The sequence below is a fragment of the Diabrotica virgifera genome, chromosome 1, assembly GCF_917563875.1.
Source record: "Diabrotica virgifera virgifera chromosome 1, PGI_DIABVI_V3a".
Lineage (NCBI taxonomy): Eukaryota > Metazoa > Arthropoda > Insecta > Coleoptera > Chrysomelidae > Diabrotica > Diabrotica virgifera.
In genome coordinates, this window is record NC_065443.1 from 105072660 (window position 1) to 105100034 (window position 27375).

Sequence of the window (27375 nt, forward strand, 5' to 3'; positions counted from 1 at the left end):
TTTTTTAATGATTTTTCGCAATTATTGCTCTTTTGCAACAAGGCTGACAATTTTTAAAATTCTTAACCAATCCTATATTGTAGAAAATTTAATTGTGCAACCTCTTTGTCAGTGAAACTTTCCCGAAAGTGAATACTTTTAAAGTTATAATCAAAAAACGAAGAAAATAATCGAATTTTTCCTTCATTTTTTGACATTTTGATTATTTAAACAATGTTCCGGACCTTTTTGAGAGTAGGCTATTGATTATGTACTATAGAAAGGAACTACAACGTTAACGAGGTTTTATCATTTCATATGGTCAATGAATCTCTATATATGAAAAAACCGCGGAGTGCTACCATCTAAAGGGGTGCGTTTTTGAGAAATGGGTGAATTAGTCCCTGGGCACAGGTTACATTAGGGTGAGTTCTATGCACTTTTGGTACAAACACGTCTACATAAAAATTGTTCCTGGTTAAATTTTCTATCTAATTATAACTTTTTAAAGTCAAAGATACTTTTTTTTACAAAAATATATTCAAAAGAAAAAGCACAAACAAACCCAAAAGAAAGAAATGTTGTTTTTTGTCCCATAACTTTTGTCCACGGGGATATAGGTATCGACATTGTTTCACAGAAAAAAAACTTACATAATTTCTCTTTAAAATGATGTCGGTGGAGGTCATTAGGGTTTACAGTTTTCAAAATATGATTTTTTAAAATTCGCAACTCACAGCAATTTTAAGCAATTTTCCTTGTTATTTCGCAAATATTGTTCTGTAACTTTTTTCTACGTAACTTTAGGTATACGCAATGATACATGTAAGAGGAATAGAAATCAATTACCTTTAAAATGGTTCACTCTATAATGTTGTACGACTTCTTTTAAGGAGGTTATCTTTTTCAAGACTTTATACTTTTAACGAGTTTTTATATTTTTTACGATTATTTTTTAAATTTCCCATTATAACTTTTTTTCTATATGATATATATTATATAATAAAAAAGAAAACTTATTCTGTTAACTTAAAAATGGTGTATTATAAAAAATTCTAGGGTTATTTTTGAATAAGATATGGCTTTTTCAAATTGTAATAAGTACTTTTAAGCAACGATTTTTGATTTTAGATATTTTTTTAATTCCTCATTATAACTATTTTATTTGATTGTGTGTTATGATTGAATCTTATTTTTATAGGTAATACTTTGAATCCACTTGACTCGGCCGGGCAAACTTCAAAATATGGAATAATTCCAATATTTACTGTCAAAGCTCCTGAACCGCAAGCTTTGCTTGAAAAAATATGTAGCATGTAAATGTACCAAACGATGTACAAAAAACTGCGGTTGTAGGAAGATAGGAATTAATTGTTCAATATTCTGCAAAGGGTGCATGTGCATGGGTACTCATTGTGGGAACTCTAAGATAACTGAGGTGTCAGAGGAAGATATTTAAGCTAATGCTAACGAAGAGATGGACTTTGATTTTGAAAATTTTTTAAATGTTAACGTTTAAATAATTTTAACTACAGTGATGTTTTTTAAGACTAATGTTTATGTAATTTTTGTAAAAGAAATAATTTTAAATAATACAGTTAAAATATCAAAGAATCACTCGATTTCCATTATGTATTTAAATATAGATGATACACCATTTTAAAGAACAGAAAGTAAGCCCTCTTTGTTGCGCAATATATAGATAGTAGGTATATTCATGTACAAGAAAAAAAAAGTTATAATGAGAAATTTCAAAAATAATCGTAAAAAATGTAAAAAATAATATTTTTTTATATTAGGTATTATATAATATATAATATATTATATAATAATTTTATTTTATTTTTATATTATATTATAAAAAAATCGTTAAAAGTATAAAATCTTGAAAAACCATAATCTCTTTAAAAAAAGTCGTACAACGTTATACAGTAGACCATTTTAAAGGTCATTGATTTCTATTCCTATTACGTGTACCATGGCATATATACTACATTCGCTCTCGCGAGATTTTTTTTGACACTGACGTTAGTAATTTCTTTTTTGAAAAATTCAGTTGTCAGAAGTGACTGGAAATTACTACAAAACCAACGCACCTACTCATATCCAATATTATTAATAGTAAACAGACATAAAAATAACATAAACCTTACGCCAATCAATATTTATTTATTTAAACCATTATAATGTATTGATAGCAAATGAGAAAATTATTTATTGTACAAAATAAAAATATTTTGTAGAAATAAACTTCACAAAATTTTATGAGATTAGTAGACACTCCCACTATTTCTAATAATTCTTCTTTTTTTAATGAAAAATTAAGTTGATTTGAGTTGATTTTAGCAGTTAATAGTGTGAGGTAGGAATTTTTGTGTTGTACGTTTCCTATTCCGAATGTCTCAAAAAAAATCTCGCGAGAGCGAATGTAGTATACCTAAAGTTACGTAGAAAAAAGTTACAGAACAATATTTGCGAAATAACAAGGAAAATTGCCCAAAATTGTTGTGAGTGGCGAACTTTGAAAAATCATATTTCGAAAACTGTAAATCCTAATGACCTCTACTAAACATCATTTTAAAGAGAAAATATGTAATTTTTTTTTCTGTGAAGCAATGTCTATACCTATATCCCCGTGGACAAAAGTTATGGGACAAAAAACAAAATTTCTTTCTTTTGGGTTTCTTTGTGCTTTTTCTTTTGAATATGTTTTTGTAAAAGAAACTACCTTTCACTTTAAAAAGTTATATTTAGATAAGAAATTTAACCAGGAACAATTTTTATGTAGACGTATTTGTACCAAAAGTGCATAGAACTCACCCTAATGTAACCTGTGTCCAGGGACTCATTCACCCATTTCTCAAAAACGCACCACTTTAAATGGTAGCACTCCGCGGTTTTTTCATGCATAGATGTCCATTGATCATATCAAATAATAAAACCACGTTAACGTTGTAGTTCCTTTTAGCTATCTTATTTTGAATATAATCAATAGCCTAGAGGGAGGATAGCTCAATTATTATTATGAGTTCTTTCCAAGCAATTTCTGCAAAAAATATGAGTCACCTCTCAACGTCCATCTCAAAACAGATGCGCTCTGAACTATGATACAAGAATAAAAAACCGCTAAACGAGGTAAAAATAAGTGTCGCACATAATATTCCGGCTACAAAAGAGCTGATATGAATATTACGTGGCGCAAAATAGTTATTTTCCTAACAAGTGCAGAAAGTCATTCTTTTCCGCACGCGACTGCAGTTTGCCGAACGACGCGAAGCGGGAGTTCGGCAAGCAGTCGAGTGCGGAAAAGAGACTTTCTGCAAGAGTTAGGAACAATATTTTTTCTAAGAGTCTTTAAAAAATTACCAAATTTTAATCAATTAATTTAATTAATATTAAAATACATACACAAATTAATTCTTTGACAAGGTTGTCAAAACCAAACTTTCAATACAATTAGTTAGCATGACGACGATCTTGGTTTCCATGACGATGATTCAAAACGACTGTTATTGTCTACCGATTTGACTTTCGAATATCATGTCAAAATAATTTTATTTTATCGAATTGTCGCGTTAATTTCATTAAAACAGGAACACAATAAGATATATTATTTGAAATAAATTAGTAATAGTCCTGTCGCCAGGGGGGGTACAACGGCCTCTTGTATTCAGATGGACTTACCCAAGTTTTTTTATGTATTTTGACCTGTAGAACACGAATTTTTTGGGTAACAGTTGATCCGGATGTCGATAATATTGTTATAAACCAAGAAGTTGAGGAATCACATAACAGCGATTTCTCGCAAAACAAAACAATTTTTTGTATTTTTTGGGCCATTCTAACCAAAAAATGTTCCCACAAATTTTTTCGTACGATGCATAGTTTTCGAGATAAACGCGGTTGAACTTTCAAAAAATCGAAAAATTGCAATTTTTGAACCCGAATAACTTTTGATTAAAAAATAAAATAGTAATTCTGCTTACCTCATTTGAAAGTTCAAGTCAAATTATATCGGTTTTAATTATTTGTATTGCTAAAAATTTATTATTTTATTGTTAAAAAAAGCTATAAATACCTAGTGCTTGAGTGATGTTTTCAATGATTTCTCATTTAAAATCGAACGAGTAGGTAGAAGAGGTAAAAGTGCAAGCGGGGCTATTTCTATGTAGCATGCATTAAAACGCATGTATTTGGCACGGGAAACACTATGTGTTTATAGCTTTTTTTAACAATCAAAAAATAAATTTTTAGCAATGCGAATATTCAAAACAGATATAATTTGACTCAAACTTTTAAAGGCGGTAAGCAGAATTGCTATTTTATTTTTTATTCAAAGGTTATTCGGGTTCAAAAATTGCAATTTTTCGATTTTTTTAAAGTTCAACCGCGTTTATCTCGAAAACTATGCATCCTACGAAAAAACTTGTAGGAACATTTTTTGGTTAGAATGACCCAAAAAATACAAAAAAATGTTTTGTTTTGCGAGAAATCGCTGTTATGTAATTCCTCAACTTCTTTGTTTATAACAAACTTATCGACATCCGGATCAACTGTTACCCAAAAAATTCGTGGTCTACGGGCCAAAATACATAAAAAAAAACTTGGGTAAGTCCATCTGAATTAAGAAGGCCGTCTTACCCCCCTGGCGACAGGACTATAAATAATATCTAAATATTAGTTTATTGCATGTATGTATGTACGCGTGCGGAAAAGTAAAAACCGCGTGCGGAAAAGTAAAAACCGCGTGCGGAAAAGTAACACGCGTGCGGAAAAGTGAAACTTTCTAAACTAAAATGCGTGCGCGAAAGTAGACATTTTTGCACGCTCGTAGAAAAATGTATTTTCATTTGGATAAAAAATTAAATTATAGTTTTATTTTGAATGATTTTTCCATAATATTTGCTAAATTGGAAGTAAAATATGCCACATAAGAGTGCCTTTGATAAAGTTTGCTGTTTGACGAGTTTTCTTCAAATTTAGCCAATATTATGGAAACATCGTTCGAAATAAAACTGGAATTTTATAGGTGATTTCAGTTGTACCTATATGAATGATCTGAACTTATAGTTAAAAAACTGTGACAACCTAAAATAATGATATTAGTATGCAGGGCCGCCGAGAGGGATGAGCGGGCCCCGGTAAAAAGAGAAGGGCCTGCCCCTGGCAAAAATTGTTTAATTTTTATAGAAATCAAATTATTAATAATAAATAATAAGAAACATTTCAAATATAAATTTTATTGAATTTTGATTTTTGGTATATATTTATAATAGTGAAAATATTTATATTACAGGTGCTTTTCGAGTTTTCTGATTGGCAAAAACGTTTCTAATTTTTGAAAAATCGCATGGTTTTGCTAAATCATTCTCAATTCACAAAGTTGATAGGCAGCTAAACGATCCTGTTTCATTACCTTATACAATTTTTTATGCGAAAAAGAAAAGTAAATGATCTTTCTGCTTCTGTGACTGTCACGGGTAATGTGCAAAATATTCTTAATGCAATAACGATTCAAATTTGAGATGTTTAATTTTATTAAGGAAATATATTGGAGAAAGTTGAGATTCACCAAGATTATCCTTGTATATTATGAAGTTTTGATCTCAAATGAAAAATTTAATCTATCAATCCTTCACTGATTCTTTTTTATAAAACTTGCGCAATACATATAGTCTAAGAGCTAGAGCCGAAAAATCATCGTCATAAGTAATATGGAGTTTGGCATGTGAAATGTGTCTATTGTATATTGATAATTATGATCCCTTTCAGGCTGACACCTCAGTGGATACAGGAAGTAGCAATAAGGGATGAAAGGGGAAAGTTAGTGTAGTCTTTAAAGGTTCTCACCTCCTATTTTGTTAAACCTCCATCGATTTCCATGAAAATTGGTGACTAGTTAGAACATACCCCAAGAAATCAAAATGATTTGGTGCCAACTTGCACTTTTACCCTGAGGGTGGATACCACCACTTGTAGGGGTGGAAATGGAAACTATTTTATTAAAAATAACCCCACAAATCGATAGACGGACAAATTATAAGTAAAATTTGTTGTATCATGTTATTAAAATAAATGAATACTTTTTGAGTTATTAAAGATCAAAGATTTGTCTGTTTAAGAGCACATGCGTGAAGTTACGAATGATAAAAAGAACACATTAATTAATTGTAGGTTACTAAAAGATTATTTTTATATTATTTCGGTATTATAAATTTAGCAAAAGCGTATTCGAATATGTCAAATGTACCCATTATTGGACACCCCCAGTTTCTGGGCATATTCAGTTTATATTGACAGAAAAAATTCATTTAAAATCGAAATAATATAAAAATAATATTTTACTAACATACAATTATTTAATATGTTCTTCTTATCATCCGTAACTTCACGCATGTGCTCTTAAATAGACAAATTTTTGATCTTCAATAACTCAAAAAGTATTGAATTATTTTAATAACATGATATAACAAATTTTACTTAAAATTTGTCCCTCTATCGATTTGTGGGGTTATTTTTAATAAAATTGTTTTCACCCGCGGGAAGGGGTGGTATTCACCACCAGGGTAAAAGTACAAGTTGGCACCAAATCATTTTTATATCTTGAGGTATGCTCTAACTAGTCACCAATTTTCATGCAAATCGATGGAGGTTTAACAAAATAGGAGGTGAAAACCTTTAATGACTGCACTAACTTTCCCCTTTCATCCCTTATTGCTACTTCCTGTATCCACTGAGGTGTCAGCCTGAAAGGGGTCATAATTGTCAATATACAATGGACACATTTCACAGGAAAAACTCCACATTACTTATGACGATGATTTTTCGGCTCTAGCTCTCCGTCTAATACCATACATATTTATATCAACTTATTTCTTAATATCGTCGTCATCTTCATCTCGGAATATCCATAAAATGTTAAATAGCGAATGTTAAATTTCTTATTATATGACAATATTAAATATTTCCCAGAGAAATATTGTGTCGGGCTCAAAATTATCAGTCGCATCACTACTAGGCCCAGGCAAATCACCAAAAAATGTCACAAGCTTTTTGCGCCGTTTTTCTTTATTTGATGTAGAATAGAATAGAATAGAAATATGCTTATTGTCACTGAAAATTATACAATTTTATGGACAAAGCTTAACATAGAGTCAGAGTCATGTAAATTCTGGATTTGTTCCATAATTGCTGGTAACTAATTTAGATTCTTCAACATAGATTCTTCAACATAGATTCTTCTGATTTTTTGTAAATCTTCTAGAAGCCCTGATATATTGTTAATCTCCATATCCATACCATAATTTTATCTGACTGCACTGTAGTATTTGACTCCTGTGATTTTTTGCTGTTAAAATTTTAAACAAAATCGATATTAAATATTAATTAAACGCATTAATGGCATAAAGTGAAGAGCAAAAAAAACGGGAAAAATTACGTCTTTAGTCTGGTCGACGCCGGGCCCCTTACATCGCCGGGGCCCGGTAAAATGTACCGGCTGTACCGCCCTCTCGGCGGCCCTGTTAGTATGAACTTCCGGCTAGACAGTTACCCTGATTAAAATATAGTCAGTGAACAGATTCAGGCCGAACGATTCGATATACAAAATGTCCAAATATAAAGGAGAGGCTTGTACCTCGAACCGGATTTTTTCAAAGCTCAATTATTTTTAAGTTTTTAAATTTCAGAGAAAAATTTTAAGACTAACTTGTAGTTTACACACCATAGTATACTATATTAAAAGGTCATTTTAGTAAAACAAAACCAAACACATTTTTTAGAATTTTATTTATGAGTGCTAATTTGGTCCAAGGTACAAACCAGTACTGTACCTAGAACCACGTAGTCTTGTACGTTGAACCACCCGTAAACCTTTAAAAATATATAAAAAAAATTGTGTTATTCAACATTGAACCTCTCAAAATCTAAGTCAAACATATGTACTTCTTTTTGCCTTTCAGGCAACCCAGCCTGACTTGGTGGTTTAAGTTTGAGCAAAACATCTTCAATGTCAATGTCAAATTGTTCACCACTTGGGCCAGAATATTTGTTGCTGTTCAGAATTCTCTTCAGATACTGGACCGTTAAGTAGGGACTTACAGCAGTTACTTGTGCAACAGAAAACTATGTCTTCTTTTTTTCCCATTAATTTTGTACGGCCAAACGTACAAGACGTGATAGCGGTTCAAGGTACAAGACTCGGCCGAAAAGAAAACAAATGTGAATTTAACCTCCCAAGTAGCAATTTTACGACCAATTTTGTCCTAATGGGACCTTAAATTTAAGGACAAAATTGGTTCACAATAAGCCTTAACCAAGGACAACGTCTGTTTTTCTTATGGACTAACGTTGCTGCTAATAAGTAATATGATCTGATGATCAACCGACATCGGGAATAACGACGTCAATTATTAGGATAAGGTTTGACAATAAGCTGACGTCGGTTTTAACCTATCTGTAGTATAAGTTCAATTAAGTGGCATACATCAACGACTACTCAACGTCGGGAATTACAACGTATTTTTTAGGATAGCTGCCAACGTTCAGAGGACGTTGGTGTTTTATCGAGTATGGTAGACGTATTTTTCGGGAAGACGACAACGACAATCCAACGTTGAGAATACCAACGTTAATTATTAGGTTAAGGTTTAACGTTAAGCTGACGTCGGGTATAACCTCTATACTACAATGTAATTTACTGGAAGACATTTAACGACTGCTCAACGTCGGGGATTACAGAGTATTTATTTGTATCGAACCCAACGTTCAGGAGGCGTCGGGTGTTTTCTCAGTAGGTATATGGTAGATTGCTGCATGTACTTGCGGGAAGGTGAGAACGACAATACAACGTAGGTAATAACAACGTAGTACTTAAGTAAACTTGTATACGTTAACCTGACGTCAAAGTTTTTTTTATAAGATACCTGTAATTTACTAAAAAACGTCGACGACTATCCAACGTCGTAAAGTAAATTTTCGACAATTTCTTGTTTAGTTTCCAACTGCAAAACGACGTAAAAATTTGCTAATTAGGGCCTATCTGACTTGACTCATCTTGACTTATATGACTATAATATGACAGATATTACATTGCATAACCTAACCTTACTTTTTTACACTTGGTTTTTCTAGTTTTTCTATAAACAGTATATTAACAATAACAATTTATTGAATTAAAAACCTATATAGTTAAAAATATATAGTTCTTTGAGAAAAACATTGTCTCAAGATGAAGGGGAAATGTATGGAAAAAAGAAATCAAAAGCTTTTAGACATTCAACATATTTTTACAGACAAAAAGCTAAACTTTTGAAAATGGCACATACAGAACCTGAAGAGCTAATTACTCAAAATGGGACTAAAGATTTTCATGAGGTAAACATATATGCAACAAATAAAAATAACCAACTATAAGTAGATTAATAAATATATTCATAAAACCTTTTGGTTTAAGCTGCCTGATGTACATACACAAGCATCTACAGTAGATTAACCTTAACAGATGATGAGGTCAAACAGGAAGATGTCATTCTGACTTCTGCCAACAGCAACAGACCTGAAACTACACCAAAGGTCGGCATGGGGTGTCCTTGTCCAAATCAGTTAAAATGTAGTGCAATTTAGGTCGCGAGTCAAATCCGCCATTAATGAAAGATCGCCATGGTTCAGCCATTTTTTGAAACATAATGTTTGGCAGTTTTTTTGCTAGATTTTAATGAATATTTGATTTTAATTAACGAATTTTGTTTATATATAAATCAAGGATAATTGTGTATGGGTCTAGACATAATATTATGTTTTTTTAATTACGATGGTTATTTCTATTTTTACCGTTTTTTTGATTTAACCTGTAAATTTCTGAGGCGCTTTCAGTTTTTAGCAATTTTTATACCTAGTTTAACAGTATACTTCCTTGCGTTTGTAAATTTTCGACCGCAATGAGGCAGATGATTAATAAAATAATTATACAAGTCACTTAGGTTATATTCTGAATAGAGTAGGAACCTTTTTAAATAAGTATCAGCAGGCCGTCATGCATCTTAGTTTCTGATGATTTAATATTCTCCAAGATTATTAACCTGTTTGGTAAAAATGAAGTGTGTCGGCCGTACTTCTGTGGTAGAGAATTTTATACTATTACTTTACAAGACCAAAGTCATAAAAACTAACGTTAAAAACTGACGATAAAATATCTCGAGCTGAGAAGTCGAGAGGGGGACGTCGAGGCAACCCGTATTTCTATTCCCCACTTAGGTGCAAATAGCGGTTTTCTGACCGTCGGTCGTCGCAACGTCGCGTATTAACGTTGGGGCATTTAATCCAACGTTAAGACGTCGTAATATTACGTCCAATTGCTTCTTGGGCTAATAACATGGTTTTCTTATATTTCTCACTATGTTGTTTAACTACCTATTAGTATAAGCATACATACCTTGTGATGTAATTTATGATATCTGTTAACATAAGAATTAGAAAAGAAAATTATCTATCCTACAAATAGTTACTTTTCACGAAATAAAACACTATATTTTTACGATAGCCGCAAACGATTTCTAATCACGTTTAACAATTATCCACAGAAAGACGACGCTTGTAGAAGAACTTTCGATAAGAAACATTTATAGATAAGATAGATAGATAGATAGATAGAAACATAGACAGTTCGCGCGCAAAATAAAAGAAAAATTGGGTGACCCATGGTACAAGCTGGCCCAAGGTACAAGCCTCTCCCCTATGCAAAATACCATACTAGCAAAAGATAAAACAATTTATTTATTCACATCTTAACAATAAAAATTTGTTTTAGGCTTGCTTTATAATATATGGTTTCTTGGCATTCTTTAAACTTTCATATTTAAACTATACATTTTATTATCTTCATCTTCTTCTCCTTGTAGTTCCATGACCGTTGGTTATCGATCGTTGGATATTATGTTGGCTACCATATTCGCTATAGAAACTTTGTTGACAGCAGCTCTGACTAATGATGTAATCGATTTTTCATGCCATTGCCTTAGATTTTTCAGCCATGATGTTCTTCTTCGTTCCAGGACCAAGTTTACCTTGGATCTTTCTCTTAATTATCAAATGTAAAGGATCATATTTTTCAGGAAGTCTCATAAAATGACCAAAATATTCCAGCATGCATTTCTTTGTTATATTAACTCGTTGTATTCTTTGGTTCAGACTTCTAAATGCCTCCTCATTATTAACTCTATCGACCCAGGTTATTTTTAGTAGACGTCTGCATACCCACACCTCAAAGGCTACGCAGCGTTTAATAGCATCACTTAAAGTCCACGCTTCGACTCCATATAGTAAGACTGGAAAGATATAACAATGTGTCATTCGAACGCGAAAGTCAATACAGTGGAACCTCGATTATCCGTCAGGGCACCGGACCAAGGGTATGACGGATAATCGAGAAGACGGTTAACAGAACATTAAAAAAAATTGAAAATTGACAGTACAACTCTCAAATTTTATTTACATATATGTTTTATTTTACAAGATAACAGGAATTCTTGTTCGTACAATCGAATCAATTTGGTTCAAAATATTCTGAAATTATCTTTGTTTGTTTTACTGATGCTTCACATTTTCTTAATCTGAGTAAGATCATGCAATCTACTTTATTGGCTTCTTCTTGTCAATAATACCACTCAATGAATTGTTGCATGTGCGATGCAGATTTTCTAGCTTCTTTACGCGAATATTTGTCAGTATAACGGTAATAACATCATCGACATTTCCACCATCAAATTCTGAGTTTGTGTCAGCTTCTGAATCTGCTTCGTCCGACTCTTTTGCCATGTCAATGATTTCATCATCTGTTAGGTGATTCAGCCATAACTTTATTTGTTACCGCGCTGTACATTTCAGTGAATTTCATTTGGCTTATCGCAATGCTCAACCAAAATGAATTGATGACCCAATTTTTGCTTATGTAGTCAATACAACTTATCTATAGACCCTGACGGTTAACAGAGGTGACGGTTAATAGAGAGACGGATAATCGAGGTTCCATTGTACTAAGATATTGGCTGCAAAGTGCGTTTCTCATTTTGACAATGGTACCTCGGGCAACATATTATTCATCCTTCTAATAAAAATTTTAGCTTTAAAAATAATTCGACAATTTTATTTATAAGGATTTCCTTTATTTCTTTTTCTTATATTTTTTTAGAAAAACAAATTATTACCCCCCTAGAGGAAGCAAAGCGCTTTATGATAGACTGTTTTAAAGCGGTGGGAACTAATCAAACTCATGCTGAAATAGTAGCAAATAATTTGCTGGAAGCCGATTATAGAGGACACTACAGCCATGGAATGAATAGATTAGGTAAGTGTGTCTTTCAACTAATATTTTATATACGATAATTTACTCGTTACCGTCATCATCATTGGCTCTACAACCCCTGGTAAGTCTTGGCCTGTTTTAGAATCAGCTTCTATTTCTTCCTATTCCTCGGCTTGCTTTTTTAATTTCGTACTCTTAACACTCGAAAGTCGTCTTCCACCTGGTTCTTAAATCGTACTCTGAGACTTCTTCTTCTTACTCTAATATGTTCTTTGGTTATAAATATGTTTCGACGGCTCCATCTCGTCCATTCTCTCTAAGTGGCCTAGCCACCGCAGCCTGTTTATTTTGATTGACCTACGAATACTAGGCTCACTATAAAGGCGGTCTTCATCCAGTCTCAAAAGTCCACTGCTGAACATAGGCCTCCTTCCCTCGGTTCCAACCCATCTATCCTGCGCCTCTCTCATCCAGTTTTTATTTAGCTTTCTTAAGTCGTCAATCCATCTTGTAGGCAGTCGACCGACGCTTCTCTTGTCTTCTCTTGGCCTCCATTCTAATAACCTCTTTGTCCATCGCCCATCTGTCATTATGGCTATGTGTCCTGCCTATCTCCACTTAAACCTGGCTATCCTTTGGATGACGTCAGTTACCTCCTTATTTCTTCGTTTCTGATTTTGTCTCGCACAGTTATTCTTAACATTGACCGTTCCATTCTTCTCTGCGTGACTCTTAGTTTGGTAGCCGAGGCTTGAGTTAAGGTAAGTGTTTCTGATCCGTACGTCAAGACTGGGAGGACGCACTGATCAAATACCTTTCTCTTTAGGCATGTGGGCAACTCACTTTTAAAAGTTTCTCTCAGTTTTCCAGGGAAAACTGAGAGAATAAATGCGGTAAAGCTGAAAATTATAGCGTCTACGCCATAATCCGTTTTCCTGCACGCCTTTAGGTATAAACAATATGGCTGACGATTTTACGTTCTAAACATCCTAAACGTATCACTTTTTGCCATGGTCCACGTTTCTGACGAGTAAGTAAGGACGGGCTCGATTAGAGTTCTGTATATCAATAATTTCATTCTTTGTCTGACTATATTTGATGTTATGAGTTTCTTTAATTCATAGTATGCTCTATTTGCTAGATATATACGTCTGTTAATGTCTGCAGTTACTGTATTATAGTCCAAGAGGCAGCGCTGAAAAATTTCTCTGAATTTATTAAAGCTAGTTATTTCACAGTTGATTAACTGTGATTGTGTAGAGAAACATACTGCGGTCGGCCAAGCGAAACGTAGAACAGGTGGTACTGACAGCTTGTCAAAATTGCTTACATTGACATAAATTGATTAAATTGACATAAATAAAAGTTATTATAGTCGGTCAGCTGTATGACGGGACAGAGCCGGTCGGTCGGCCCCAATGAATGTACAGGGTTATTCACTATATTTTGACCCCCTCTAAACTGCTTTATTTACAGAATTATAAAAAAATGTAAAATAAAAAACTTATTAAATTTTTAAATTATGATTTTTTGACATATATATCGTACTAGTAACGTCATCCATCTGGGCATAATGACGTAATCGACAATTTTTTTAAATGAGAATAGGGGTCGTTTGCTAGCTCGTTTGAAAGTGTATTTAATTCCTTATTCAGTTATATAAACATTACCATGACTGAAAGACTAAGTTTTTCTAGATCCAAGACTAGGTCCATTTTCCGTTGGAACTTTACCACGCTGCAGACGGGGGTTGTGAATTGCATAGTGTAGAATTCCTTCCCTTTAGTCTTCACTGCAGCATCCATTTGGCTTGCATATTGTAGAAGCCTTGGAGGTTGTCACCAGGAAATGGGCCAATAAAGTTTTTCAATTAAAAATCTTTTAAAAATATTTAATTTACAAATATTTTTATTAGGTTGAAAAACTTAGTCTTTTATTTTGTAGATGCCGCTAGGCACCTACTACCATCTCGTCAGTTGCGGTGGGAGATGGATATGTCGAAGATTTTTACCTGGGCCAGAGAAATGCAGCCTATGCAGTCTCTGATGAACCTCTAACAAGAGGTGAAATCGTCGATAAGAGTTCTGGCTGCACTCTCTGATCTGAGTAAAAATTAAGACAGTTTTGGTTTCGCACCGCAACTGAATGAATAAAAATGGTATACATTTTTATTATTACCATGATTGTTTATACAGGGTGTCCAAAATTTTTTTTCTTAATTAAATTAATTGTTTAATTATTAATTAAAAAAAAATTTTTGGACACCCTCTATAAATAATGATCTTAATGTTTATATTACTGCATAGAGAATTGAATAACCTTTCAAATGAACTAACACACGACCCCTATTCTCGTTAAAAAAAAAAATAATTGATTACGTCATCACGCCCAGATGGATGATGTCACTAGTACGATATATATGTCAAAAAATCATAATAAAAAAATCGAATTATCTTTTGTATTTTACATTTTTTCTAGTTCTGTAAATAAAGCAGTTTACGGGGGGGGGAGGGGTCAAAATATAGTGAATAACCCTTAACATTCTTTGGAACCGACCGGCTCTGTCCCGTCATACAGCTGACCGACTATAATAACTTTTATTTATATTCAATTTAGAATATGTGTACCTACTGATTTCAGCCTTAGTAAATGGATTTAATTACCTCCGCAGGTAAACAGATTTGACAAGCTGTCAGTAAAACCTGTTCTACGTTTAGCTTGACTGACCGCATTATGTTTCTCTACACAATCACAGTGATCAACTGTGAAAAAACTAGCTTTAGTAAATTCAAAGAGATTTTTCGGCGCTGCCTCTCCGTCTATTATTTTGGTTAATTTGTGAGCCTAGATGAACTCTCTGACTGCTGCGAAGGTAAATGTTCGAACCATTATATCTTCGGATTTTGCTATTTGATTATTGATTGACACCGTCATATACTTAGTTTTATCAGTATTAACGTGTAGACCCATTATTTTTGCTGCTATTTCCAATGCCGTGAACGGTTAGACCTGGTCCGCCTTTCTTCTTGCTATGATATCGACGTCATCCACATACGCTAGTATTTGTATACTCCTATTGCAATAATTTAATAATCACCTTTAAATGAGTTTCATAATGTGGTGAATATACCTAACTGTATTTAATATTTTATGTGGTTTTGGGCAGATCAAAAAATGCCAGTTAAACGTGCTGCTATTTTAAAAATATTATTTTAAAACTCCAGAAAACAGTCTGTACCACTTTACCAGTACTGTACCACTATTTTTTTAATGAATCCACAGACGAAAATTGTTTTAATATTTTTTATAAATAATGGGTTTGTGTTTATATTAAGCACTGTAACATTAAATTACTTTTAGAAATGTACCTTAAAGATGTAAAGAGTGGGCTAACGCTTCCCAATATCGTGCCTACAATAGATCAAGAAACAGTGGCCACTGCTGTAGTTAATGGTAATAATGGCTTTGGTGCTGTTGTTGGACAGTACTGTATGAATTTAGCTATAGAAAAAGCTGAAACTACTGGAATAGCACTAGTTGTGTGTCATCGTAAGTAATATAATAATTGCTAATGAAAAATAATCATTTAGGTTTCAATTTCACTATATTCTTTAGATTTCAGTACATCGTTTATAAAAATATAAAAGTTTATTTTCCAATAAGACAAGCTACGTTGTGCGTCATTGTGTAACGATAGAACTACCACAGAAAGTTGAGGTGCTATTGTAGCTTCGCCTACATCAGTCACTCAGTTGTAAGTTCGTCTTGACTCTATAAGTACTTTATTTATATTATGTACAAGCGTATCCTGCCTAATAGTTTTACAATGAAATGCTACTTATGACATTTGAGTTCATTCAACTGAATGAAATTATAACATTAGCAGAAGAACAACAAGATTTATGTCGGGAAGTTGCACTGACCCTATTTATAGTGAGGCAAGTTCAAGAGAAATCGTTAGAATACAACAAACCGGCATATTTATGTTTCATGGACCTTAAGAAAGCATTTGACAGGGTAAAATTAAAGGACGTTATCCATTTGTTATACTGAAGATACGTCTCTCTAGGAATAATAGTTAAAACGATCGGAAACATTTACAAGAACAATACAATAAAAGTAAAAGTAGAAAATGAACTAGCTAACCTAGCTGAATTCCTTGAGTCCTTTATATGTATCCGTATCCGTTAAAAAAAGGATACCAAATGGGAGAAAAACAACTTCCGTGCAGACGATGCAATACTAATCTGTCAAAGTGAAGATGATTTACAACGTATGCTGCCCCAATTTAACATAACTGCCAGAAAATTTAACATTTTAATTTCCCCAAAAAATATAAAGTGCATGTTTATAATAGCAAATCCAATAAGATGTAAGTTGGAGCTGGAGGGAGAGATAATAGAACAAGTGATGGAGTTTAAATATCCGGCATCACACTATCTAGTGAAACAAAAGTGGAAGATCAAGTGAATAGAGCAAACAGAGCCACAGGTTGCCTGAATGACACAATATGGAGAAATAAAAATGTCGGAAAAGAAATGAAAGGCAGAATTTACAAAACAGTCATCAGACCAATAATGCCATACGCCGCAGAAACACGACCCGACACAGAGAGGACAAAAAGATTGCTCGAAATAGCAGAGATGAAAACCCTTCGAAAAATCGATGGTAAGACTCTATGGAACAGAGCTAGAAGTACAAATATACTACTCAGATGCATGGTGGACAACATTAATAACTGAGTAAGAAACATAAGAATAGAATGGAATGACCACATAAGCCGAATGACAACAAATAGAGTAGTAAGGACAGCGAGAGGCGGTTCCCCAATAGGAACACGATCGGTGGGAAGACCACGAAAACGATGGAACGACAACTTACTAGAGGCAAATTGAAAAAAACAGACAGAGTCATGTCTATACAAAAAGAATAAGAAGAAGAAGAAGAGAGAGGCATTGTTGGATTGCTTGCTGTCGATGTTGAAGTTTGATATTTTTGGCTCCAGATGATGTAGGTAGGCCTTATATGTTGACCATTTGAGTGTCTTCGGCCAGAGGGGGTCTTGAAGACAGCTGCACTTTTGTGTTTATTTCACGTGGTGATTGTACTTCGTTATCCACTGTCAACCATGTTTCAGGAAGAAATCCCTCCCGAATGGCGAACAGACATCAATTATTAATTTAATCCAAGAAACTAGAATAACGGAGAAATCTCACTTATCAAAGATACCAATCATAGTCTTTATAAAGATTTTTATTAAGACTTTCTTCTTCCTTTTCTTGTTGTGCCTATCCGTTTCGGATGTTGGCCACCATCTTGGCAATCTACACTTTGCACACTGATGCTCTGAGAATATTTGTGGTTGGTGTGTTGAACCACGTAGGTAGATTTTTCAGCCAGGAAATCCTTCGCCTTCTTGGTCTCCGTTTACCTTCTACTTTTCCCTGCAAGATTAGTTTCAGTAGTCCATATCTCTCGCTGCTCCTCATTATGTGACCAAGGTATTTGATTTTGGCTGTTTTTATTGGGGTTAATAGCTCTTTTTCTTTTTGTATTCTCAACAAAACACCCTGGTACTAACGTGAAGAATTTTATAAAATTGTAGATGTAAATTCTCTTGTCACGGTATTAGTTGCCATACTCCTCCGAAAAGTCTATAGGTGGGAAACTATCGATAGTAGCAATGTAATGTAATGTAAATTTATAGGTTTTTATTGATAATTTTGCACCTCTACTAGTTTTATCTCTTTTATTGTGGATGTAGTATTATGTTTTCAATCTTTTGCGTTATTTTGCCAGTTCTTAGCTTACTTATCACTGTACAGCTCAGCTCTGACAACTGGATCATAAGTCAACTATGTCATATTTAAAGCAATTAACACTTTGACAGTTTAGTTGTGTTAAGTCACTGCCAAAGTCAAAAAAATGAGTTTTACTAAAAAAGAGTTAAAACCACTTAAAGTTATTATATACGGACCGCCGGCATCTGGCAAGACTAAATTGTCAGAACGAATATGTCGCCGTTATGGAGCTCATTATATATCAGTCAAAACAATGATAGATGAAACATTGGAAGATCTAAGAGCACGCATTGAAAAAGAGACCGACAAACTTTTAACAAAACATGTCAAAGAACAAGATACGGAAACTACGGACGACGAAGACCAAGAATTCCCAGGAGAAGAGGAAGAAGAAGAAATAAAAGCAGTAATAGAAGACCTACAAGAACAATATAGATACATTACTAGTACCATGCAAAGAGGCGTTTCTCGTAAACTACCAGACGAGGTTGTAGTGCGACTGATGAAGACGTTTTTGGCTACCGAGGTATGCCAAACTCGTGGATACGTTCTTGATGGATATCCTAAAACTTTTGAACAGGCGAAAGAGTTGTTTGGTCAAGTTGCTGACAGTAAACGTAGAGAAGAGATTCCTAAAGGTATTGCAAGCGAAGGAGCTATTCCTGGAGAAGGTGCACAGCTAGGACTTTCTTTAGGAAACGCAAATGAACAAATAATGCCAAATTACATAGTAAGTCTAGAAGCCTCAGATGAGTTTCTATGTGAAAGGGTTATGAGACTTCCTCAAAGACTAATTAGGGGTACACATTATGATGAAGTAAGTATGTTAAAGAGGTTGGCAGAGTTTCGAGAGTTTGACTCACGGGAAAATACTGTACTTACGTTTTTTGATGAAGCTAATATTCATCCAATACTTGTAAAAGTTTTTGACGAAGATACTGACGAACCGCTAAGTTTGGATAGTATTTTTGATTTTGTTTATAAAATATTTGGGGAACCAATACCAGGCTTTGGTTTAACGGTGGAAGAAGAAGCCGAACTTAGAAAGCTAGAGCTCGAACAACTAAAGCTATTGGAAGAAGGTGAGCGTTTAGAACGCCAGGTTATGGAGAAGAAAGCTAAAAAAGAATACGAAGATAAAATGGAGAGATGGACTGAAACATTAGAGAAATTACAAATAGAAGAAGAAAAGCTGTTAGCGGCTCAGAGTGAGCCTCTAAGATTTTATTTAATGAAGTATATATTTCCAACTTTATCTAAAGGGCTGATCGAAGTTGCAAAAGTGAAGCCTGATGATCCAGTTGATTTTTTGGCTGAGTATTTGTTCAAAGAAAATCCAGAAGGTAAAATGTTCGATCCGTCATACACTCGTGAAGGAGAGAGAATTTTACAGCAGTATCAAGAAGAAGTTAAAGAAACAATAGATGAAGCTCATAAGTAAATGGTACAATAATTATTTGCTATCTTGAATTGGAAAATGATATTGTAAATTTGTTTTTCTTTTATTAATAAAAAATGTTATATGTGAAGGTATAATTATTTGAAAAATTAAAGCCATCGTTACAATTACCATCGATACGAAGGTCAAAGTTTACGTACATTGAAGAGTAAGAAAAATGTTTTATTTGGAAAGGTCATCATCATAATCGTCAGTAATACCCGTGGTGGGTCTCGGTGAATTCGTAACTATTTTAATCCCCCATCCTAATTACAGGCCAACTCGTAACTCTGGCGCGCAGGTAATTCTTCGATAACCCACTAACTATCGGTGAATTAGTAACTTTCATTTTTAAGTAATGTTGATAATTTAATACCGGTATTCCAGGTATGTACTTGTAAAAATTACTCTCTTTGAAGTTGGTGTAAGAGGTATTCAGCATTTATGTATTGTCTCTTGGAAGAGTTACTAGAGAAAATCCAAATAAATGTTGTGAAAATGACTGAAATTCTTGTAACAGATAACAGATTTCGTAATGAGTGCACGTGGGTGTAAGTTATTGGTGGTAAATAATTTTAAATTTCAATTAAAGGAAGTGCTAAAAAGTGGAAAACATTTATGGTACTGTTCTGCATCTGGTTGCAAGGCAACCTGTTATACCGACGGAATCATACGGCCCCTATTCTCATTTAAAAAAAATCATGGATTGCGTCATCACGCCCAGATGGATGACGTTACTGGTATGATATGTATACTAAAAAATTAGAATTTAAAAATAAAAATCGACCTATTTCGGGATTTATCTCCAGAAACGCCCATTCTCGAGAAAATGAATTTATTCCAACTCGAACGTCCTCACTGTATTTGTTTAAAAGCCAAAAAATTGTTTATAACTTTAAAAACAGTGCTGAGGCCGCTTAGATAATAAGATTTTAATTATGTAAAGTGTATTAGATAGGTAGGGAGCCTCTTTATATGTGAAAAAATTAGCAAACTTCTAAATGGTCTACTTTCTGTTCAGAAAGTTTTTAAAAAATTTTAACTTTTTTAAAAAAATTTAGATTGCAAAATTATTATGCAAAATCTATCAGGTCGATTTTAATGAAATTTGGTGGAAGATTTAAATATGTTATAAGCATTTTATGTGCGAATTACGAAGGTTCTAAGTGCATCTAAAGTTGTTGAAAAACACTGAATAAAAAGAGGCTTATTTTGCCCCCTTATTTTGTATTTCTTACTATTTTGCAGAAAGGGTAATAATTTAAGACATTTTTAACTAGTCGTATATCATAAAAATTTCAATTATCTTTATTGTAATTCCCTACGACCTTGCTCCAAAATGAATCGTTTTAAAGTTATAAGCAAAGAATGTAGAAAAAAATTAATGTTTTTCGAAATTTTTTAATATTTTAATTTTTTTTATTAATGTTCCGGGCATATTTGAGAACGAGCATAAGTCAATTATTATTATTATTGAAGTTGTCACCTAACTTTATCTGCAAAAATCCGAATGCCACCTCACACATCCACAAATAGACGTTTTTTTACAGATCCGCCCTGGTCTATACATATAATATTGTTTCAATCAAAAGAGATTTCAATTTTTGTTATTTTTTTATAGGTACATATAATACACACGTTTTTAAGCAAACCAAGGACCATTCGCTTACATAATAATATACCCGTGTTGAGCTGCCCCCCCCCCCCACTTGCAAAAATTAAAAAACAAATAGCCCTGATTTATGAGCTATTTATGAGCTCTCATATTCCGCAAACTAAAAATTTTGAGCTCGTTCCACTGAGCAGGAATTTAATACCCTAGTGGGGGGGGGGCTGAGTCAGCCCCCCCCCACTACTTAAAAATAGGAATATTGAATCGGTTTTTGCGGCAGAATTACGAGCTATTTATGAGCTCTTGAAATTATATAGTTTCGATTTTTGAGCTCATCCCCTTCACCCCCAAACAACCCTTTAATTGATTTAACTTAAGAGAAAGATGCTGAGAAAACTTAAAATATATCGTATTGCGGATATAATTCATATAGCTTATATACTCTAAGAATAAACTATTAAATCAAGAGCATTTCGATTATTGAGCTACAACCCCTTCGCAAGAAAACCACCCTATCTTCCCGGCTTAAGAGAAAGTTGTACTTAAAATGCATTAAACTAATTATTTGGCGACTACATATCATTTAATAATTTATAAGCTTCCAAATTACGCGCATTTAGATCAGTAAATTGCAATTTATTTTGTATAGTGCAGTCACTGAAGGTAAAAATCAACGATTACCTTCAATTTCGGTGAACCTTCATCGATTTTCACGAAAATTGGTCAGTAGTTAGAGGATACGTCAAGAAACAAAGGTGACATAGTACCACCTTGCGCCTTTACCCTGAGGGTGGATACCGCCCCTTCTCGGGGGTGAAAATTATTTTATAAAAAATAAATGCACAAATCAATAAAAGAACAAATTAAAAGCAAAATTTATTATATAAAGTTAATAAAATAAGTCAATACTTTTTAAGTTATTAATGATCAAAGATTTTAATTATTTGTGAAAAAAATGCATGTTTTGAAAAGGTTTTTTGTAAATCACTGAAAAACTTTAAGTTTTTCAAAAAAGTTAATAGTAGTTTAATTCGTATAGCTTATATTCTAAGAATAAACTCTTAAATCACGCGTCTTTCGATTACAGAGCTACAACCCCTTCTCAAGAAAACGACCCCATATTCCCGGCTTAAGAGAGAGTTGTTCTTAAAATAATTTAAATTAATTATTTGGCGACTACATATCGTTTAATAATTTATGAGCTTGCAAAATATACGCATCTCAATTATTGAATTGCCATTTTCTTTCTATAGTGCAGTCACTGAAGGTAAAAATCAACTAGTACCTTCGATTTCGGTAAATCTCCGTTTATTTTCACGAATTGACAATAACAACTTGGGGTTTTAGCCTGGGGTATATGTCACCCCTTCTCGGGAGTGAAAATTACTTTATTAAAAATAACCCCACAAATCGAGAGAGGGACAAATTGTAAGCAAAATTTGTTATATAATGTGATTAAAATAAATCAATACTTTTTGAGTTATTAAAGATCAAATATTTTAATTTTTGGAAAGAAAATGCATGCTTTAGAGCGATTTTTCATAAATGACTCAAAAACTGTAAGTTTTTACAAAAAAGTTTTCATCACTAAAATTGAAGCTAATAAAAAATATAATAAATTGCTTACTTGAAAAACCCTTTAATGTTAATTTAAAGTAAGTTATTGGTAATTAAATGTATATTTTTTTCCGCGACTGTTAAAATTTAAGGGTTCAAGCTTAAATAACGGGAAATAGATGCATTTTATAACACTTAGGTACTAAATACTTGTCAAAGTACTTAGAAATACCTATGAAAAATAAGATGCAGAAAAAGTTGATAGTATCAAAATCCGCTCACCAATTTTCGTGAAAATGAATGGAGATTTACCGAAATCGAAGGTACTAGTTGATTTTTACCTTCAGTGACTGCACTATAGAAAGAAAATGGCAATTCAATAATTGAGATGCGTATATTTTGCAAGCTCATAAATTATTAAACGATATGTAGTCGCCAAATAATTAATTTAAATTATTTTAAGAACAACTCTCTCTTAAGCCGGGAATATGGGGTCGTTTTCTTGCGAAGGGGTTGTAGCTCTATAATCGAAAGACGCGTGATTTAAGAGTTTATTCTTAGAATATAAGCTATACCAATTAAACTACTATTAACTTTTTTGTAAAAACTTGAAGTTTTTCAGTGATTTACAAAAAACCTTTTCAAAACATGCATTTTTTCACAAATAATTAAAATCTTTGATCTTTAATAACTTAAAAAATATTGACTTATTTTATTAACTTTATATAATAAATTTTGCTTTTAATTTGTTCTTTTATTGATTTGTGCATTTATTTTTTATAAAATAATTTTCACCCCCGAGAAGGGGCGGTATCCACCCTCAGGGTAAAGGCGCAAGGTGGTACCATGTCACCTTTGTTTCTTGACGTATCCTCTAACCACTGACCAATTTTCGTGAAAATCGATGAAGGTTCACCGAAATTGAAGGTAATCGTTGATTTTTACCTTCAGTGACTGCACTATACAAAATAAATTGCAATTTACTGATCTAAATGCGCGTAATCTGGAAGCTTATAAATTATTAAATGATATGTAGTCGCCAAATAATTAGTTTAATGCATTTTAAATACAACTTTCTCTTAAGCCGGGAAGATAGGGTGGTTTTCTGGCGAAGGGGTTGTAGCTCAATAATCGAAATGCTCTTGATTTAATAGTTTATTCTTAGAGTATATAAGCTATAGGAATTATATTCGCAATACGATATATTTTAAGTTTTCTCAGCATCTTTCTCTTAAGTTAAATCAATTAAAGGGTTGTTTGGGGGTGAAGGGGATGAGCTCAAAAATCGAAACTATATAATTTCAAGAGCTCATAAATAGCTCGTAATTCTGCCGCAAAAACCGATTCAATATTCCTATTTTTAAGTAGTGGGGGGGGGCTGACTCAGCCCCCCCCACTAGGGTATTAAATTCCTGCTCAGTGGAACGAGCTCAAAATTTTTAGTTTGCGGAATATGAGAGCTCATAAATAGCTCATAAATCAGGGCTATTTGTTTTTTAATTTTTGCAAGTGGGGGGGGGGGGCAGCTCAACACGGGTTAATAATATGCTATATCCGTGTTGGCTTAATCCGTTACTGTTCAAATTTATTTCTTACCTTTTAACCTAACAACTACCTGGGGTATTAGCATTAAACAATGGTTTCGAATTCACCTGTATAAAGTTGCGAGTTGGTCAGGTATTAGTAGAAAAGTTACGAATTGGTTGGTATACATTTTGATTTAAAAAAGTTTGTCATTAAGAGTTACGAGTTGGCGCGTGTCCCCTTTGGTAATACTGCATCCCTAGTTGAGTGTGTGTTGTCTATTTAGTCTGTTTCACTAGTCGTTGTTGTCTATTGTCAATTTTCTGCGCCAATCTTCCATTAAGTCTTGGCCTGTTCTACTCTTATTTCTCTTAGAATATGTCATTATACAGGGTGTCCAGAAAATCTCCTGACAAAGAAAAACCGGAGATTGCTCAGATAATTTTAAGGCAATTTAACCTAATTCACCTAGTCCTAAAATGCTTCCTAAAGGAGCTAGAACTCTTTGAAAATGGCGTCTTGTAATTAATTTCTTTTAAATACCTGCAGAACGCTTAAATTTAAATAAACGAAAATTGGTACGCCTATTTATCTTACAGAGATAAATCGATTCCATCGATTAGGAATTTCTAGTACCGGTCGTAAGCGTCCATTTTGAGTGGGACAACTGTTATTTTATCGCATAATTTTTTTGTCTTTAAGTTTTAAGCATTTTTGATAATGGATTATTAAATTATGAAGTGAGCTAGTACTAAAAGGTACTCTTAATTTAAAACGGTGGGATACAACAATTTCTAGAAAAATTGATTTGAAATTTTTCGGTTTTTGAATTTGAAATTTTTTTTAAAAAAACTATTTAAAAAAACGAAAACTGGCCCGTTTATTTATCTTCCAGAAATGAATTAATTTCATCAATTGCGAATTTGTAGTACCGCTCATATGCGCCCGTTTTGGGTAGGTCAATGGTTATTTTATCGCATAAGTTTTTGTCTTTAATTTTTAAGCATTACGACTTAAAGTACCTAACAGTACTTTTTAGAACTAGACTACCTCACAATTTACACAGACGTGCATCTGTCATGCGCCGAAACTTAGTGACTGGTTTTCGGCGTCGTTATAACGTATGTGAATGTGTTAATGTTAGGTACCTACTTCAGGATGGTTCTCAGATTTGCAGAAAAAATTTTTATCATGGATAGTGATGTTGAAAAAGTAACTATTCGTTACAAAGTACTCGTTACTTACGAATACCGAAAGTAACGATTACTATACAGAGAGGTAAATCGTTGCTTTGATTACTTTGATTACTCTGATTACTTCCGTACTTCGTACCAATCGTATCAGAGCGAGTACCTATTTTGATTTTGAGTATTGTATCTACTCGGTTGATATCGGAGTCGGACCGGTATTCCACGAGAGTTCGGTATCAGTACAGTTAAATACAATTTTATTTATGAAGGACGAAGGCGATGAAGAGTTTTACAGGATTACAGGGCGCTGAGAAGTAGCTGAAACAGAGGGAGGTATATCATTTAACAAAGCATGCACCCAGAAACAGATAGATAATTCACAGAATTTCACAGATATTAGTTTTTTGAAAATTAAAATGTAACACATTAGATTTTAATAATAAATACATACTATTCTTATCAGGCCTAGAAAAAAATAGCTTAGATTGACCGGAAAATATGTAGAAAAGGTAATATTTCTAGACTATGATCGTCAACTATAATTTTACATGTAGGTATGGCATTGTTTTTATTAGACCAGGGCATTTAACACTAAAGACACAGGAATAAATATATTTTTAAATATAGTAGGTACATAGAGACTTGCAACTTTTTGCATTGTGTTTTTAATTAGGATGACGTCTAAAAAAAAAGTCTACAATAAAAAATAGGTGAAAATAAATTATTACATTTTAAAGTGTATAAAACGCATCGAAAAATGCATAAACATGTTAAAATCAGTATATTAAGGGCCAGATGTTCTTATTTCGGGGTATTTGGGGTCACTGAACACGAATTTGCAATCAGAACCGACCTCCGAAGCACCTGGGTGCCCAGGGTTACTGCTAAGGTACATCATCTAGAATTTAGAGGGTTTGTTTTTGGCACTTAATTGATGCAAACAGATTACTCGAGATTACTGATATTGTGGAGCAGCAATAGGGCTTTTCATTCACAGTCATTTGTTTCGAGCTTCTGTCATGTGTCACATAATATTAATATATCTACGTCATACGTTATTGGTATATAACAATTATATAAACCAGAGACGTATGACGTAGATATATTAATATTATGTGACACATGACAGAAGCTCGAAACACATGACAGTCGATGAAAAGCCCTATGACAGAACAATTACATATCATTTAATTTCTATCCATTAAATAGATCGGTGAAGGTCGTTATATCGGATCTTATACTTCCCTAACAACACAAAACATTCCAGGAATGTACTATCAAAGTTCTATTAATGTTTGAATGTCCTGGACATTCAAGGAACATTAGGTGAACATCTGATTAAATTATTGGTGGAATGTTACCACAAGACATTCTGTGAACATACTGCTAATGTCCTATATTTTAATAAAGGCTATTTACTATTCAATTTGCGTTCATTTTCAAATTTGCCGCGCGTGTATCTATGTATTAGGCAATCCAAACCACGTGACTTCTGGTTCGGTTTGGATTTGGCAGTTGGCATACAAAAAGTTACAGAGGTTATGTTTGTAATATCTATTTTTCATTGTTTATCGTCGTATTTTGGATATTTTGGATTCATTTGGATTTCGTTTGCTGTATTTTGTGAACTTTATAAACTATACCACAATGCAAAGTGATTATTTAAGGAAATTATTATTGGAAGCTCCAGATGTTGGAGAAAGGTAAGGGAAACAATTTTTATTTACTGTTCATTTTTCCCTGATATTTATCAATATTGATGAATTTTGCAAGCAATAACATTACCTATTTCTTTTATTATTTTAGATATTTATTGAAGCTGAAAATAATTGATGATTTAGATCCATATATAATTTAGTCAGAATTGGATTTTACAGTAAAGTGCATTCCACCAAATTACTATTATAGATATTTATACATATCTGATGAAGTTTCACAGTTACTACTCTAAGCAGCAGATGAAAGCATACAAA

The 27375-nt window shown here is 33.2% G+C and overlaps 2 protein-coding genes across 4 annotated transcripts in view; both read left to right on the forward strand.

The window, feature by feature from the left end:
- The window catches only part of LOC114325333 (uncharacterized oxidoreductase YjmC), a 103535-nt gene that overhangs the window by 46781 nt on the left and 29379 nt on the right, over positions 1-27375 (forward strand). For all 3 annotated transcript variants that reach the window (XM_050642779.1, XM_050642774.1, XM_050642768.1), the window contains 2 exons: positions 12167-12322; positions 15641-15829. In XM_050642779.1, the coding sequence (XP_050498736.1) occupies positions 12167-12322; positions 15641-15829 (345 nt within the window). The remainder of the gene's footprint in view (positions 1-12166; positions 12323-15640; positions 15830-27375) is intronic.
- LOC114325332 (adenylate kinase 7-like) lies at positions 15853-20496 on the forward strand. The gene has a single exon (XM_028273381.2). It carries the CDS (start codon positions 18206-18208, stop codon positions 19520-19522), a length of 1317 nt encoding a protein of 438 aa, XP_028129182.1. The 5' UTR covers positions 15853-18205; the 3' UTR covers positions 19523-20496.

Excerpts from the sequence above, each read along its gene's own strand:
- LOC114325332 (XM_028273381.2), top strand. The coding sequence starts at position 18,206 with ATGAGTTTTACTAAAAAAGAGTTAAAACCACTTAAAGTTATTATATAC.